Raw genomic sequence first — 18,490 nt, forward strand, 5'->3', positions numbered from 1 at the left:
GTGCGTGGTGGTAGGTCGTAAGTTAGTGTGCGTGTGCGTGTGGTGGTTAAGGGATTTGTGGAGGAATCAAAGCAAGTTACGACGGCTACTGGGTGACCCATTGCCGTGAAGCGCAGATTGTGTCACGAAAATTTTGCTGATTCCTGGTTCTGCTCCTGGTCCTGGTTTCTGCGGCCAGCAGGCGTGGACCGAGCGTGTTATTCCATTCCAGTTAGTTTCTCGCTCTTTCTTGCGCACGCTCTCCCCCCGTCTCTCTCTCTCTCTCTCTCTTTCGTTCTCCCTGGATGTAGCACACCCAGAGAGATGCTGCGCTGCTCCACCCTTTTACTTGTTTATCGGTTTTTGTGTGGTAAACGTCATCGGAACGGGTGCCACTAGCAATTGGCAAAACCGTCCTGTCCCGTGGTCGCTCCGATGTGTGCGTGCGCTGTGTATGTGTGCGCGCTGTACGGCCAAGTGTGTCAATGTGAACGTGTTAAAATTGGTTACTTGGATAAAAGGCTCGCAAAAAGCAGTGGCAAGCGTCGAAATGTTTATCTCTCGCTCATCCAAGCTCCGGGATGGACTCCGCGCGGCTTCCAGTGAGTCGCCGAGGCCGAGCTTTACGAACTCGACGAACGATGGCCAGTCGCACGGACTAAGGGGGGGGGGAGGTGACTGTTACACTTGTTCTCTCCTATTCTTGCCAGCGCAGGAGTGTGTTACCCGGCCGCGGGGGGAGGAGTGACGAGATACTAAGTGCGATACTAAAACTGCCGGACTCGGTGACTGTCCCAGTCCAAGGGAACTGACTGTGTGGCTGTGTGCCGGAGTGTCCTCACGTCCGAGCGTCGCACATCATCCACATCATGACGATGCCGAAAGAGCACCATCATCATCATCATTGCCATCGTCATCATCATCATCATCATCATCATGCTGGCACTTAACGGACGGTGAAATTATACTTCGGTCACCGGCATTCTGCTCGGATACGTCACTACGGGCGCGCGGGAGAGAGATTAGGTTAAACTTCCTTTTTTACTGGCTTCTACGGTGACACGCGCTGCTGCTCTGTTGGCCAGGCAACATCCGTAGTGCCCGTACAGCCCCACCAGTACCACGGGCCACGCGGTTCGCTGCCCAACTTGGATTGTCATTCCCACGTTGAAGCAGCGGCAGCTCCGCGTGAAGAGTACTTCATGCTCCGGAGTGCTCTACTCTACGTTCACTCGCTGGTTTGAGCGTTTGTGTGTGCGAATGTTTTTTTTACGTCACTCTGCCTTCCCTCCTTCTCTGCCACCCTCCCTCGTTTCACCTCCAGAGCGTGATGCTCGTTGCCTTGGAGCAGCTTCCACGCCAAGGAATTTGTTACGAAGCGTTGTAGTGTGGGCTGCTGCTGCTGCCGCCTCTGCTTGTAAGCTCCCCCTCCGGGCACCAGGATACTCCAGCTTTGCAGATTCCTTCGTGTACGTGTGCCCACACACACACACCCTGAAATCCGTGACAGAATGGGGGAAAGGGGGGAGGGGCGAGAACGTTTGCTTATCACGCTTGCCCTACCGTCCGATCCAGCAGTTGCGTTAGTGTGCAAAGATGATGCCACTAACCCTCACGTGGCAAATCGGTAACAAAACCCTCCCACCCACTGCCCCCCCCCCCCTCTCCCCAGGGGTACGGTAGTACGTCAGTGGCAGGGATTCGCTCCCTTTTGCTTTATCTTGTGCCGCCATATTCACCGTTGTCGTCGGAGTTCGTCATCTTTAGAACGCGTCCTGCTCTCGGCTATCATCCGTTTACTTTCTGCACCCCCACCCCCACCCCCTTAACGAGTCTTTTTCGCACATGTTCATGTTGAGCATGGCCCGCCCGTGTGACCGTCGGGGGTGTCTATGTGTTTTTTTATGCTGTGTCCCCGGGGCCAGAGTGCTTTCTATCTTGGCACCCTCTGCGCTGCGCTCCAACGCTTGGCCACTGCTCACAATCTCCCTCAGGAGATAAACAATTTTCTGGAAGGACATCACCGGCCATCACCATCGTCGCCCCGTGTGTCACTGGTGTCATCTTCGTCAGCCTCGAATGTCTTAAATGGAGTTTCGGTGATCGCCGTAGAGACCCAGGGCCCAGGGCACCCTTCAATGGCGTGACTTACGCTTTACGGACAGTGTGGGTGTTTGTGCGGCCAGCCAGGTCAATAACAAAGCGGGTCAAAGCGGGTTGCAGGGTTGTGGCCTACTAAGCGCCAAAAAACGCCGTGCGTGCGTGCGTGCGCACGCACTTGGCCTTCCTGAACCAGCCCAGAGCACCGGGAGGGTTGTAAATCATTTGCTGGCGAAACCATTGCCTTGCAGCAGTAGTGGAAGAATAGCGCCGAGCATAATGTGTACGTGGGGACTCCGGAAGCGCTCCACAAGCACGCACAGCTTGCACAGCAAGCGCCCGACAGACACTCTCGACGACGACGATTCAGCTCATTAATTATTGATAGTGGATCGAGTGTGTGCCCCCCCCCCCCCCCCCTGGACGGAGTATCGACACTTTGCGCTCGTGTATGTGTGCACCACAACGTTCCTTAGCAACGGGAAGGAGAGGTGGGGGGAGATGGATGGTGTGAAAAAGCGGCCATTACACTACCGCGATTTCGAGCAATCGATTGCGCTCTATCCGTGCCGAAATCGATCTACCTGATGAGCACTGGGAAGAGAAACACTCAGATTCAGATTACTAAACTGCGCGCAGAGAGCGCAAAAAGAGAGAGAGAGAGCTGAGGGAATGCGATCGACCAGCGCCATCGATCTCACCACTCAGGTTGAGGGGTTGATCGCACGTTGTGACGTCACCAGGGGTGGTTTGGAATGTCTAAAGGGGAATGTGGAAAGAAGATGGGCGCCCGTGGAATGCCCTTACATTTTTACGACCTACGTCCTTGGAGGCATGGAAATCGATGGAGAGCGTTGCGTGCGAATAGATTCCGGAAGTTTCCTTTGAACGGAAACTTGAACACGTAAACGATGATGGTGATGCAAAAGTCTAGTAGCTTGGATCCCGCCAATGACAACGATCGTAGTGAACATGGATACGCACGCCACGTTGACGCAGCGCAAGTGATACGCACTCCCTGACCGCTTCTCAGTAAATCTGCAAGATCTAGTGCATGTATATGTTTGTGTCCAGCGGGCCAGCTCTACTCCTCTTCAGTAAGTGGTTGGTCCTCTTACGAAACAACAACCGTAACTGGCCATCGTTGGCACAGGTGGGCAATTCAAGTGCTCTATCATCATCATCATCGCCATCATCGTCGTCGTCACCCAACTCAGCTCAACTCCAGTGAAGCAGCAGCGACAGCCAGCCTTGCACACAGAGGGAGAAAGTGGCGTGTAAAAATGGCGTAATCGGTGTGCCCCTGTCCTCGTACGTGCGTACCTGTGTATGTGTTTTCTCGAGGATCGATCAGAAATGCATTAGAGAGTGTCGAATTGTGTTGTGTGTATCGTTGCGGCCCCGCTCTTCCTCTTGTGTTGGGGTGAAGTGGTGGGTCCGTGGTGGTCCATGTGAGTGGCTGAGAGCAGGTGCAGCTGCCACTAGGAAAAAAAGGGAATATAGGCCTGATGCTTGTGTCGTTGAATTTCCCCCCACTCTATTTCTTTCTTTTTCTCTCTCTCTCTCTGTCTCTGTATCGTTATTCAAGCCGCCTAAGCGAGTGTCACGTGATTCAAGTGCGGTTGCAGGTCTGAACGACAGCACAGGCAAGAGTGAGTGAGAGAGAGATAACGCGCTAGGAAAAGGGAGCCAGCCAGCCAGAGTGAAACGGGTGTTGTAGGCAATGTAACCCGGTCTCCACACGGTCAGGATACGCAGCCCGGATAATGTTGGTACTCGCGGTCAGCTGCAACTGCAAGGGCGAGTGAGGCGTAGGCAGAGAGAGAGAGTGTGCGGAAGTGGAAGCAAATTGCATTGCCGAGAAGGATCCCGGGTGCTCGAAAGGTACCGCGACCATGATGGTCATGATGGGTTGCTGGTGCCGCCCGTAAAACCTGCCCGTGCTGGAGAGAATATTTACTCGCATAACCCAACCAGTCAGTGTGTGTGTCTGTGTTTCTGTGTGTGTGTTGTGATAGCAACAATTCATCATCATCATCGTCATCATCATCGCCGTCGCCGCGGCCGCAAGCACCGGTTAGTCGTGTCATCGTTGTCGTCGTTATCGTCGTCGACGTCGTGCTCGGTTTGTGGTGCCCATCGATGCACCCCCCGAGGAGCCCTTTCTATGATGTTATCGTTTGATCATTGTGCGGCAACCATCGAGGAAACGCGGAAAATACGCTAAAGAAAGGCCCGGAAAATTCGTTTGCCCATCGCGCAAGAACGAGGCAGAGGCAGAAATTGAATCAAAGGTAGGAGGAAGGAGCACATTTCCCCATTTGCCGCACCGGGAACAGAACAAAAACTAAAACCATTCTCGGGCATGTGTGCCCGTGTGTCTGCGTGTGTCCAATTCCGGGAGACAGTAACTGGCTGTTTGATGGTTGGAAACGACCCCCCCGGGTGCCGCAGCTGTTACATCAGCACAATAGCAGCAGCACACTCGAGAACGCATTCGCTTCGGTTTCAAACGAAAGAAGGCCAGGCCGTTCGTCAACCGGAGGGGCGGGGGGGACCGGATGGCACCGGGAGCTGGATGAGTTTCGATGGCAAATTTCGCGATAAGCCCCCGGTAATAACACCGTAACGATGTTATCACTTAATTCAATGACGAAGCTCATCGAGGCGGCCGCAAAGCGCGCGCCCGGGTGAAGACGATATTTGTGGGAGCAAAAATAATGTGCTTTTATCGTTCGCCGGTTTATCGCGCTTTTGTTACACACACACATACACATACACCGGGGGGGTACCGGAAATGACAGCAAAGTCCGAGCGCAAGGAGTGATCGGAACCGGGACCTGATGGCTGCAGCAGCCATCTCGATCAAACCTCGTTGAAGCATTTTCGTTTCGTTGAGGCCTTCACTTTGTACGCCTCGCCGGTTGGACGCACAGGAAAACGTTACTTCTTCTGTGGGCTGCTCCAGTTGAATAGGCCGGAAGCCGGTGCCACTTCACGGTGCGCGAGTTCCGTGCCTCTCAACACAATGCTGCGTCGTCGCGAAGGCGAAAGCGAAGGCAAATGGCAACGAAAAAGAAGCGTAGGAGGGGAGGAGAAGGAGAAGGACAAGAAGGAACAGGGAAGCAAAAATCCCAATCGGCATTTTTCCGGGCCCCTTTTTGGGAGATGTTTTTCTCCCCTCCCCATCCCCTTCGGTGTGATTCCCCAGTGTCCTTCGGTGGCGCTCCAGGGCATCCATCCCATTCCGTGCTCCATTCCGTGGCTATGGCACCATATTTGGGAGCCCAGATTTTATGTTCGGCCTCGGCCCGTTCCCTGGCGGTGCGTTCTGCCATTTCCGCCGTGCCACTGCCACTGCGATGTGGCAACAATAACGCTTCTTGAGCTTAGATGGCGAACTGCGAAGCAAACGATGATGATGCTGGCGTGCGCCACCGCCACCAACGTGCTGGTGGTGGGGAATTTTTTTGCCTTTTTCCTTTCGCTTTTTCCTTTCGCTTTTCTTCTTTTTCCCAGTCGCCACCGCCGCCGTTCATTGCAAGGCCAAATATGCCTATTGCCCTCCTCCGGGGCAAAGCGGTGGGGAGTGGTTCGGTTCGCGAGGGTGAACTGGGACTGGGACTGAGCCGCCACTGGTTTATGATATCGTCCCGGGAGCAATTTCGTGCGCATAACCTTTGGTGGAGGAAACATTACGGAAAACTAGCCGGGCGCAACCGAACCGGACCGGCAAACGTTGCCGTAGACAACGCGTCGTCAAATTGCCCTTCTGTCCGTCTGTTCGCAGAGGTTCGCAAGGCACTGTATCCGGGTTCAACACAAACACTCGCGCGCGCGCACGCATACACACAACCACACAAAAGATTCGGCAACTTCGGTCTGATGCTGTGTGCCGCTGTGTGGCACTTGTCAGTCAACAAAAAGTGGTGTTTATTAACCCTTAATTTGATTACTGCGCCTATTATTGGCCCGAGACGAGCTTATTGTGGCTTTCGATCGACGAAAGACGGCCGACTCCATCGTTTCATCCCCTGTTTCGGACCGATGGTGGTGGTGGTGGTGGTGCGGAATTGCAATCGAACCGAAAGCAATCGCACAGGATGAAGAAAAGCCCACAATTCGCAATTAAGGCAATGGCAATGGGGCTTTTGGGAGCGTAGCGAACGGAAAAACAATTCCCCTAAGCCACCAACGCACCACCCCACAGGCTCCTATAGTATTATTGCTTTCTGATATATTCGATAGTTCCTCGAGGCCAATTGTTTGATGGAAGTCAATGGCGGCTGATGCTTTACTGGCGCACTCGGATCGAGAAATGAGCAGCAATGCAAGCGTCTTGGAGTGTAATTGCTGCCTCGTGGCGTTATCGTTCGAAGCGTTTCTGCTTCGATTTCGAACGATAAATCAATTAGACGGTGCCAGTGCAACGGGTCTCGATGTGGGTTGCATCGGCACCGGTTGGTTTAATTAACTCCTGTTGCCGATGTCGCGTTCTGTGGTTGGTTCTCGGCTCAAACCACCACCCTCCACGCATCCGATGGAGACGCCCGGTGGCTGAGTGATTGGATGGAGAATGCAGAACGGGACGCAATGGTTCCTTGCGGTTTGTGGGCACTCACATCCCCTGGCAATCGGTATGTCACCCATTTTCTCATTACCATGCAATGTTTGAAATGCAAACATGCACCTGTCAACGCGGTCGCCCGCGCTTGCTCGCGATGATTGATGGAGCCGGGACGGATCCGTACGGCGGCTGCTGCAGCTGCTGCTGCTGCTGCGATGGTTATTTTTGATTTCGCGTGCAATATTATCAAACCCAAATGGGATGATTAGGGCAATTCATTGTCTTTTGACAAGTTAACCCAAGCCAAAATGCTGTCGCTGCCCGGCTCGGCAGTAGATCACTTCTGGCGAGCGAGCGAGCTGCGATCCCCAAGTTGTTGCTCGCGTAGATTATTTATCCACCATTAATTGTTACCCGCGAGTTGTTCTGAGAGCATGCTTAAGCATAACAAGCAATATATTTAATTGGAAATCAATAGAAATAGAATTACTTACCCAAGTGGTTGATCTATTTATACAGAATGCTTCGAATCGCCTTCGTCTGTGTCCCGCTGGCGGATGAACACTCATGTTGGTATGATTGAGTAGAAGATTGCAAGAGCAAAACAAAAAAAAAACAATCCCCAGAAGCTGCTTCGAATGATATTGACATTCATCGGACGGGTATCTTTCATGTATTTATGGAGGATGCTACAGAGCGCGAAGGTAGGACGGACAGAAATCGCGATACTTGAACGCGGCTCAGTTCAGTTGGTGTTAGTCGGCCGACAAGCAGCTGTAGCGTTCCTTCACGAACGCTCCATTACGGTTGACTAGAGCTGATATATGCTATCATCGATTGATACAGCATTCTATCCCTGGGAGAGGGTTCCATGAATTTTCAGTGTTTCGGTATTATTTTCTCGAGAAAAAAGATCAAATAACCAATGGGTTAAATTCTACGAAATTCTATGCATCATTCAACTGCAACTGATGGTAACCTTTACTGTGAACGCACCTGACTTTGCTGTTATGTTTTTATAGCATAAAGTCAATATCAGTGTGGCGTTTTCGTAGGTTACATGAGCATATTTCTGTATGTCGTCCACATAAGTTTTATGTTATACTCACATTATTTACTTCAGTTTGGTTGTGTCGTTAGCATCGTGTTACGCGCTTCTGCCCTTCGTTGAACGCATGTATGTCCGCTTATTCTATGTCTCTAGCTCAATCCGTACCCAAAATCGGTCACGGAGGAACCGGTGCGTCAGTTACGATACAGTGTTGCGGCGTTGGAAGGGTAGCACCGATGGAAGGTGTGATATTTCATGCCGGATGAGCGCTTAAGGGGAAATCTGATAAGAGCCGTTCGAATATCAAAGCCATTCGCTACGCGCACGGTTCGCAGTTAAAGGCAGCATTGGGCAGTTTCGGGTGCTCGTGATGCTGTTGATGGGTTTCCGTTCGCAGAATTCGAGATGAAATTCGTTGATACTATGATAACTTTCAGCGTGTGGAGTTTGATTTAGTTATACGGGTTTTACGGTTAACTTTACCACTTTTCCTTTTTGAACAGAACAAAGCAATATGTGTTCATTTGGAATTAGTCTGACTTTTAATATTTACACAAAGAACACCCACGCATATTAAAACGTTCCGGTTTACATAAAATTATAGGAACAATATAACAGTCCGGATTTGCCAAAAAAACGAGAAATGTGAAACAACCTCCTGTAGATTTACGTAATACGGGAGAAAACAGTCTGGCGAAGGGGGGACATTTGTTGGCGGTTTTGCTTTATTCATTTCTCGGTAGATTTCACTTGGCAAACAGGCGCGCCAACGACCGTGGGTGGCGAAACATTCTTTTCTTTGTTTTCGAGGCGAGGGGTCGCGATTCCAGGGTTTCGTTCCTCGGTGCCTCCACGCCAACACACGATGAGATGAGTGACGTTGGCTTGGTTTGTTGTTGTTGTTGTTGCTGGTACGCCAGTGTTGGCTGTGCCGGGAACCTTATGTTAAATATCTTAAGGATCGTTTCTGCTGCCAAAATATTTGCCAATGCCGGTGCGTAGGCACGAGTTGTTCTTCTGCGTTCTAAATTGGATGTAGATTGTTTGCTTTAGTTTCATCTTCTTATTAGTATCAAACAATGTCCGATACCCGGCCCTGGCAGAAATCTTTCGCCTTTTGCCAGCTTTGTTGTCTTGGAGATAATAGTGAAGTCAATTTCTTTGCTTTTAGTTTTGATTATTAAAGAACCTTCAATCGAACTTTGCACTTTTTAAGTTGCTACTAGACGCAAGCTATATTTTTTTCATTGTTTTGCGTTCGTGTACGATCGATGAAAGCATGCCGTAACTATTGCGGATTTCGTCATTCTTCTTCAGTTTTCACGGTCTTTCAGGCTTGCTAATTCTAGCGATAAATAAGGGAATTTTTGACTTTCTATCTATGATTATAGCAGCGAACGGTTGATTGACAATGAACTCCGGGTACGAAGGCAGCGCGAGTCCGACAATACCTACTTCCGTAACACTCGTGGCAATCGTTTGACGCTCGTTAACGGATAACAACGACTTTTGTTTGACATTGGAAATCTTTACATTTGCATCGGATAGTTTGGCAAATGGTTTTCCACCACCAAAAACATTCCGCAATCCCATCTGAAACGAAGAACAACAAGAATTGAAGGGATCACAATTGATCAAAATGCTAGGGCCAGTGGCGAGTGCGATGTACTTACCTGTTGCAGTGGTTCAACAAGCGACACCTCACTTTCTGATTTAAACATAGGTAGCTTAACCTTAATTTGGCCCTTATTGTTCTTTTCAATCTCTGTGAGTATGTTTTCCAAATCAGCTATTTTGAAGTTTAGCAACTCTTCATCTAGTTTGAAACGCTTTGCAGGGAGTAGCACAATCATAGACACCTCATCACCCTGGTATGGGAGCTCGACCCACGACAGCTTTTGATCGTCCTCGTTAGGACCCGTGTAGCCGTAACGAAGTTCTTCTAGGAGGGTCATCATCTTGCACGGATGTTGCTTATTTCCTCCTAAATAAAATGTACTGCGTACTGTATTATTGAAACTGTATCGCCATTTTCCGTTGAAGTAGATAGCATTCAACAGCATGAGCTGGGTAGTCGGATCCAGAGAGACTGGAATGATTCTTAATATTAAATGATGCCGTACTATCTAGTCTTAAACACAGGCAGATGCAACACTTACGTTCATCAACAATCGAAGTGATTTTCTCGCGCGTAGTTCTGCTGACCCAGCTGTTGATTTCGTTCGCAGCGGTATGCGGATTGCTAAAATCTATTTCCTGCATTGGCACTTTGTTTCGGGTAAGCGAATCCTCAAAACCGTCCAACAGCTCAATTTCATGCGATTTGAAAATCTGCGAAGCAACATCCAGTTTGTATTTTGAATGATGTTCGGCTGCAGATGTTGGTTGTAATACACCGCGTATCTCTTTGAGGTCTTTCATACTAAGCTGAAGAACGGTCTTCATTTGTTGGCGTGTCGCCTGCGATGCACCATCGTTCAGGTAGGACAGAAGTGTCTGCACCATGACCGGGCTCAGTATGTAGTTCTCAGGACTGCCTTTGGGATAGGCTGTTTGGAAAAGTCGGAGCGAAAAGTCCATGATTTTTCTGCTGTATGAAACATCGGTCGCCGCAGACTCATCGCTCGATGGGCATCGATTTGAGAAGATTGGACTGCCACCAGCACATTTCTTTATATCGGTGTTGTTACTCAAAAATGAGTGAAACCGTTTATCACACTGACTGTCTGAGATGTTTCTGATAAGACAAAACGCATCCTTGGTTAAAGAAATGGGTCCATCGTATGCGTAACTTTGACCCACTGCTACAGTGGCAAAAACTGGAAGAAGAAAAATATAAAATTATTAATTTCTAATGGTTGGTTGGAGATGGTTAAAGAGGAAGAATTATAAAAACAGGCGGGGCCCTATTTGAAAGCAACTATTTTAAACATTTGTTACTGCACAAACAAAGTTCCGTGATAGGCCCTGGATGCAAACGATTCGGGGTTTTCGGGTTTGGGTATTTCCCACGATTTGCACCGAAATGAAATTTACCAACACTACAACAATGGCGGCCATCGCCAGCGATGCACACTGAGACAAACATCAACTGATGGAATTAGCAAGCCGAGGTCGACGAGATGCTTCGTTGAGGTTATAGGTCAGACAAGCGAACTGATAAGAAACGATCTCGTCCAGCGCAATCCGTTGGCTGAATCACAACTTGTACTGCTACAACTCAGTACTAACACCAACTTGTAATAATTAACTTGAAACTAGCATAATTAAACACAAGGCTCGCCCGTCCTTATATATTTAAAAACACTTACAGAACTAGTGATTGCTTACCCAAAAGGCCCAATGCTTGAAGCACCATCGTTGTTACTTTGATGCAGCTGGCTATCCCTTTCTTAAGCAGTCGATGAAGGGATCCGAGTAGACTCGACTGCCACTATTATATGACACGATCCCCAGAAGCTGCTGAAAGCTGAAACTGTTCTGATCTAGAGCTAGCACGAAACTGAAACGGCTTCTACTGGCGATTCACGAATAAGCCGCCTTTCTTTTATGTTTAGCATGATGATTGGGTTTCAATCGAGATTAACTCACGCAGACAAGTGTGCCAGAGCTACGAACGATGCTGTTCCCTTATCGCATTCCTTCAGGGATTCCCCGAGCCATCGTCATCAGTTAATCTTCTTTCGACCAGAGTCCATCTGGTTTGTGGAGCCTTTGCGTGTAGAGTTAAAGTGATTTTTTGTTTTTTAATTTTTTGTTCATACCAATTAGTTATATTAATTTACTTTGTTTAACGTATTTTACAATTAATCTTACTTCGGTACTCGGTGACAATTTCATTGATTTGCTAAGTTGATGAGCAGCGTTTGGTTTTATCAGTAACAGTTGCAAAAAAAATCCACCATTGACGGATGTGCGACAAAAAGAAAGTAAATATTGCAAAGCGTCAAATTACAGTTAACATTAAACCAATGGAACTTTTGCCGCTAATGAAACATACCTCCGTCCGCTAGCACCTACTAATACTATTTGAAATTAAAAAAACAACAACCGGAACTACTACCAGCGGATAGCCAACTCGACGAATGACTTTAACGAAAGTGCACAACAAAGACCCGCTGGCAGCAATCATCAGCTGCATTGTATTGTGTTTTGGAATCAAATGTTTGCCCTTCCACCTTCTTCTAGCCCACAGTTGCTAATTGGAAACTCTATACACCTCTTTCTCTACGTCCCCTGGGGAAAACGACACGCGACTCCCGCCGAGCTGGCGAGGCAATTGGATTTCCTCTTCACAATAACCTCAAAACGAATGTGAGAAACGCGATAACACGGCAAACAATGTACGCTCTAGACGGTGTCCGGAAGGTAGAGAGTGCTATCCTGCAGTCCACTCCATCGAACCGAACATCCAAAGAGCATCCATCCATTGATTACCGTTACCACGGTCATCGCGAGGCGCTACGCTGAGACGGGGGAGCAACTGGGAGGGGGCATCATGTTCCAGTTACTGGGCTGGTGTCTGATGAAAGCATTGGAATTATATGACTTGAACACACATACAGATACACACAGGCGCAAGAGCACTGGCCAAAGGAATGGTAGTAATCCTTGGCAACGGGCTGGACTTTTCTCATCACAAGGCGACCAAGGGACAGGCAATGGTGTCTCGAGCCCCATTGTGTCTTTCTAGCACAGGCACATCATCGATTCTTGTGTCCGGAGTGGACTGGAGTGTCTCTCTACCAACTGCCCTTCCCCCCTCCATTTCCCCTGGCCAGCTCAGAATATTGAGCGAACCCAATTTCAATTTTTGACTCCCTGATGAACGATCGTAAGGCTAGATGATAATGGGCCTCGCTGGCATGGTGCCTGCTGAGAATCCTTACCGGTGGACGGACGAAGAATCGTTGGAAGTTCATTGCAAGCCGGTTCTGCTGGCCGCTCGACAATCTCGGTTCTGGTAGGCGGAAAGCATTCCGGTGTGGTTATCGGAAACCTTTTGAGACCAAAGCCGGTGGCTTCACTTTAATTTCGATCGCCTCGCCACCCCCCACCACCCGGCCGACCGACTTTGGAAGCCACACGATGAGAAATCATTATTTCAGACTTCTTTCCCTCCGACGATTCTTTCCCACGCGGCGCTTTGGTAGCAATCACGCCAAAAAACCGTCGCTCACCCTCCGTAAAACGTTGAATGCAAATCAATTTTGATCTAAGCTTATCATTCCGTTCCCATACCGTTCATCGTGGTCGTTTTCGTTGTCGTCGTGGATCCACCACCATTTCCCACTCTCATCAATGGCTTCGGTGGTGCTCGGTTCGACGATCCATGTCAAGTGTCATTCAGTGCGAGTGAGGCTTATTGAAATGGAGACTGATTTCTCATTTCTAGCTCGCGCGTGCTTAGACCACGCGAAGGCGCGTAATTGTGCTGCGTACTGTCGGTGCTGCTGCTACTGCTGCTGCTGCTCTGCCTGATCTGGCTGGCCGGATATTTCGAGGAAGGAAGAAAGCAAAGTCGCAACCAAAGCAAAACCGAGCCAGAGAGAGAGAGAGAGGCCAAAGCACGCGGATCACGCCGGGCCAAATCACTGTTAGCGTAGCGTATTCAATTGGGAGGCATTGTATCCGATTGATTGGCGTGGGCCGGTGTGTTTGTGCTCTGAGCAGGACGCGTGGCTATGTTGAGCTGTGATTTTACGTTGATTAAATTATCAGCCACCCGTTGCGTTGTGTCACCCAACGGTCTTCTGACTGAACAGTGCTCGAGTGTTTGTTTTTTACTGAAGTGTGAACCAATTAAAAGAAATGATTAAGTCACTTGTCTGTACGCACAAGTACAGTTAATGGCTGGTACACTCACGCTCACGCAGCAACAGAGAACAGGCGAATGATGAATGAATTCCCATCTCGCAGCTGGCACTTTAAATTCGTTCAATTTGACAGCTTTTGATCGGGCGTTTTATGTCCTTCTGCATGTAAAACATGATTTGCGCAAAAGTTAATTGTCGCAACCCGTGTTACACAATGCTGCTAGTATGCTCCGCGTGGTTCCCTTCGACGTTCGACACAATACTCAACGACTCATTCCGCGTTTGGTTTTACGACATCAATGCTGGTGGAATTGCTGTTGCTACTGCTGCTGCTGCTACTGATGCTGGTGCTGCTGGTGGTCGTGATAATAAGAATTTATTGGGTGAGGCTTAGCGTGTCGCGCGGATCCACTCGCGGATCCTTCAACCAAACGGCAATCCCTCTTTTTGAGCAGCGAACCGACTGCTGGTGGTGGTGGTGGTGGTGGTGGTGGTGGTGGTAGTACTTCATTTTTCTCTCCATAAAAATCATATCATTCGCACCCAACGCACCGGGTCCGCCACTTGAGGCACTCTAGTACTCTTCCCTTGTAGCTCCAGCCACTCTCTTGGGACCAACATTTTCGAGCAGCTCTGTGCAGGATGGGAAAATGGCAATCTGCGTTTTGCTCACGCACCGCTCTCCATTCGCATCGCATTCCATTTATCGAGCGAATAAAAAAGCTCCGGAACACGATGACACGGAGAAGGAAATAGCATCGCCCTGGGGATAATGGGGGGGGGGGGGAAGGGAATGGTGGATGATGAGAAAATTTCATTTGTTGTCTTTAAGAGCAGCCCAGAATCCACACCATCAGCAGCAGCAGCAGCAGCAGCCAGCATACCTTTCGCGAGGAACGCGAAGCTCCATTTTATGTTTTGTTGCTTCGCCTCCACTCCATTGGAATGTGGGCTGGTGTGGTGTGGCAGCTAGTTTGCCGGGTTTTGTTACGTGATTTTTCACGTTCATATTTTCCCCAGCCGTGTTTCCCGGATTTCCACACAAAACCAGACCTCTCTCCTTTGTCTCACTGCTTCGCTCTCTCGTCGTCGTCAGATCGGACAGTTCCGCGTGGGTATGGTTTGCGTTTCTGTTTAATCATAACCGCCTCCCATCCACTCCCACGGTGGCGTGCATCGTGATACGCGGTTTATGCCGGTTCCCGGTTGCTGCTGCTGCTGCTGCTGCTGATCCCTCATGACACCGGAAACCACTCGATTCAAATGGCACAAAAAAATGCGACAGTCGGGGACGGGCGCACTGGAGTGCTTACAGTTCCACCCACACAATCCACCCTCTTCCCCTTCGTTTTATGAGCATTACTTCCGCCTGTGTCATGTGGGCTAGCGGATTTCGGTTCGGTGAGCATCGCCATCATCACCTACACCACCACCTACTAGCACTAGGACCGTGTATGAGGAGCATTAAAATTAAAACTCTTTCCGTTGCACGTTTCCGGCAGTGACACCTGTCCGCGGACCTTGTACACGCTGGGTGCTACATCCGGTCGGCCACACCCCTCGCCAAAAACACCCCTCGGTCTAATCATATTCTTGCACAGCACAACGGCTACACCTACACCATACACACACGGTACGCAGTACAGTCGCTCCGTGATGCCATTGTCATCAACGGTGTTTTGGTGTGTGTGTTCGTTGCGCATATCCCTTTCATCACATTATGACACGCGAGGCGCTCGACTGTTGCTGAGGTCCTTCGCTCAACAGGGACTAAGGGACTTCCCTTACACTCTATGCATCATGAATCGTCTTTTACCAACCTTCAACACACCCATACCCGAACAGGCAGACAGGTAGCGCGATAGGAAAGGAAAACATGGAACGAAATGTGACAGTTGTGTCCAGCTCGTGTCCAACGTTGCAGAGGGCCCACATCTGGCACACATCTGCTTTGCTTCGTGGCCTTTCAAAGGACGTTCATTACGTGCAGCAAAGTCATGCTCGCTAATGGTCGTCGCCCAGTAGTGTGTGCGCTACCACCTACACCGAACCGGAAAGCCCTTTCCCGGGGGCGGACCCGGAACGTGGAGTACGAGGTACGAGCGTGAGATCATTAGCACACAGGGGTGCCGGTCGCGATGCCAGCAAAAAAGACCCAGCCGACGAAAGCCCGGCGGTCCTGGAAACGCAACGGAACCCAAGGCAGGCAGGCAGGCAGGTGGCACAGCATTCCAGCGAATCGCAAATCCCAATCGCGCATCGGGACCGCGGACTCTTCTCTTTGGCTGAAGCCCTTCCGGGCGTAAAATGGCGGAGATGAAACAAGATCGCTAGGCAACCGGCAACGAACCACTCAGTCAACTATGATCCACGAGCGCGCGAGCACCAGCGTCCCAGTGAAGTCACACGGATCGTGGAGCCGTTCTCGCACTCTAAGGGAGGGGGGGCTGGAAAAATTAAATTGATTCCAAAAGAAGCCACACGGAATTAATTTACATACTTAATGTGCGCCGAGGTGAAGACCAAGGCCAGTCGGTGTAAGAGACGAGACGAGGCGAGCAAGTAAGACAGAGAGAGTGAGAGAGAGACGAAGAGGGAGGTCTTTCCGGGAGTTGCCTATTGGTGGCCATCACCTCCTGCTCCTGCGCGGACCGAGAACGAGAATTTAAACACTCTACACTTTCCACCGCGGAAGGAGCGGAACGTAATGAAACGTAACGACCTTCCGCTGCTGCTGTGTCGCCGGATACCGAGCTCTCTGTGAGAGGGGTGAGAGAGGGAGAGAGAGAGAGAGACAGGGGTGCAGATCCTGTCAGGCGACGAGGCCTGGCAGTCCTCGCTTTCATCCCATCTTGACGTGTTTGGATTATGACGAAGGAGGCACCACTTTATGAAACAAATGAAACGCTCCCTTCAACCCCCTTCAACCCCTTGTACCCCACCCTTCCTCCCGGGGTCACAATCGGCTGTAATAACCTTCGGTAATCTCGGTTCGGCTCAGGAAAAGGATCAGCGGCAACCCGGGCGTCGTTGGATGATGGGGGTGCCGAAGGTGCGGGCTAAAATTTTAACTATTTCACCACCACCACCCCCTCCCAGAACACCCTCGCTGGAGTCACTAGAACTCGTCATCCCGAACTCGTTTCGTAGCACAACACGAACGGCAGTATCGGCAACGCTCTGTACGCCTCGCGCCACTGTCGAAGCGAAGCTTTCGGGGTTGAAGGGTTGCCGGGTGGAGTGATGGAAGGGAAGGGGTGGTGGATTACTGGTGCGCAAGGGAAGCCCCCACGGGCTTCACCATATCCGTCTGCTAATAATAGTCATAAATTTGCGCTGGAAACTGTTCGCTGGAAACGCTTCACAATTCAACCGAGACCATCCATCCATCCATCCATCTATCCATCCATCCATCAGGTCAACGGGGGGGGGGGATGCTGGTGGCCCACGCCATCCGTCAGGTTGCCCTGGCGTCCTCTGACGGCGGTTTGTATGTGCAATCTAAACCACGCATCCTCCCGGGCTTCCCAACTTCAACTTTCCAAAACAACAACAACAGGTGCGCAGCGCAACCCGGCTAGTGTCCGGAACCACAAACCACACGCGTGGGAACGACTCGCGGGCTGGCGGCCCTTAATGATGATGCCGGTGATGATGGTGTTTACCCGAAATGAGATGATATTATCTTAAATTTCAATTACTTTCATTCTACACGCGTGGTGCGGGTAGCGCGATAGCGTGCAGCAGGTACAACGAGGATGGTCCGGCACATTCCTCCGGTTCCGGAGGAGTCACCCAACCGGACCCCGATGCCAGAACACACGCGAACCACAATTTCCTTCGCCGCCGCATTTAGAGCTACCTGGCGCGCACACGAAAGGGCATCAAGGGCGGTGACCCAATTGTTGGCTTGCGCTTGCGAAGTGGACCCCCCACCATTAGCATCCGTATCCGCAGTCTTCCCGGAAGTCCGTTACAATTTACAGCCAAACATGGCACTCATCTCGTGGCGTGGCATTGATTGGCTGCAGAAGTATGTAGAGTGCCTTCGACGATCGGCAACGCTTCGTTTTCGAACCGCGCAGTTCATCCATCCATCCATCCATCATGCTCTCGGCAGCCAGGGCCAGGTCAGGCCATCGTCGCGATCCTTTATCAAAATAATTAGAATTCGCTGCCCCGCCTGTCACTGGGTGGTGGGGGACTGTTACGCACTACGCTACGGACCAACATTCCACGTCGGTCCAGAACGCTGAAATGGCACGGTGGAAAGTCAAACGTCACCGGCGCTTGAGATAAGACAGCACCGAGTTCCGAGCCTCCAGCACAAGCAACAGCAGCGCACGCATCCAGCATAAGCCATACCAACAACGGTTAAGGGTCTGTGTTGTTCCACCCTCGGCATCCTCCGGTAGCACAGTGGGACCTCCGCAGTGACAGCAAGCCAGCTAGGGAATGTTGTTGCTGCTGCCGCGCTTCGCTGAACACCTCCTGGTTCCAATAGTTAATTTGAAATTTTCGCGTTAATCATGATTTCATTATTGCTTATTGTTGATGGCCGCCACGCCTTCCAAAAAGCGAACGCCGGACCATTGCGTCCGGTCCCCTCCGGACCATTCACCGTGTGCGCCACGTGGATTGTATTTAGCGACATGCTAATGAGATTCGTCGTCGTTTTTAAATTAATATTCGCTCGAAATTAAATCAAATCACCCTCCTCCTGGGGTTCAGGTTTAGGTCAGCCCCCGGCAGGCCAGGCCAGGCCCGGGCCAGACCAGAAGTCCTGTGCAAATAGGCTCCTGTTTACTTAGCTTTGTTTGAAGTGGCCTTGATTTGCCTAAATCGCTCGATCCTGGACCGACCGGACAGGCAGACCCAGATCAACTTGGGTGGTGCTGCTGTGTCGGTCGGTCGGTCGCTCGGTCAATGGTCCTCCTGAATCGCTGGCCAAATGTAAACACGACTGAGGCTCGGGAA

The 18,490-nt window shown here is 50.5% G+C and overlaps 2 protein-coding genes across 2 annotated transcripts in view; both read right to left on the reverse strand.

Moving 5' to 3' along the window:
* The window catches only part of LOC126568946 (heat shock protein 70 A1-like), a 148,470-nt gene that overhangs the window by 85,253 nt on the left and 44,727 nt on the right, over nucleotides 1-18,490 (reverse strand). The window lies entirely within an intron of this gene.
* Nucleotides 8,421-11,154, reverse strand: LOC126568953 (serpin B6-like). The gene is made up of 4 exons (XM_050225670.1): nucleotides 11,028-11,154; nucleotides 9,857-10,516; nucleotides 9,371-9,786; nucleotides 8,421-9,290 (listed from the first exon to the last, which is right to left on the reverse strand). Exons 1-4 carry the CDS (start codon nucleotides 11,053-11,055, stop codon nucleotides 9,018-9,020), a joined length of 1,377 nt encoding a protein of 458 aa, XP_050081627.1. The 5' UTR covers nucleotides 11,056-11,154; the 3' UTR covers nucleotides 8,421-9,017.

This window comes from Anopheles aquasalis, chromosome 2 (assembly GCF_943734665.1).
Source record: "Anopheles aquasalis chromosome 2, idAnoAquaMG_Q_19, whole genome shotgun sequence".
Lineage (NCBI taxonomy): Eukaryota > Metazoa > Arthropoda > Insecta > Diptera > Culicidae > Anopheles > Anopheles aquasalis.

Bases quoted from the DNA above. Each gene is read 5' to 3' on its own strand.
- LOC126568953 (XM_050225670.1), bottom strand. From the start codon at position 11,055: ATGGTGCTTCAAGCATTGGGCCTTTTGG. The intron at 9,787-9,856 runs GTAAGTGTTGCA...GAATCATTCCAG, and splicing joins CACTTCGATTGTTGATGAAC to TCTCTCTGGATCCGACTACC. The intron at 9,291-9,370 runs GTAAGTACATCG...TCTTCGTTTCAG, and splicing joins TTGTTGAACCACTGCAACAG to ATGGGATTGCGGAATGTTTT.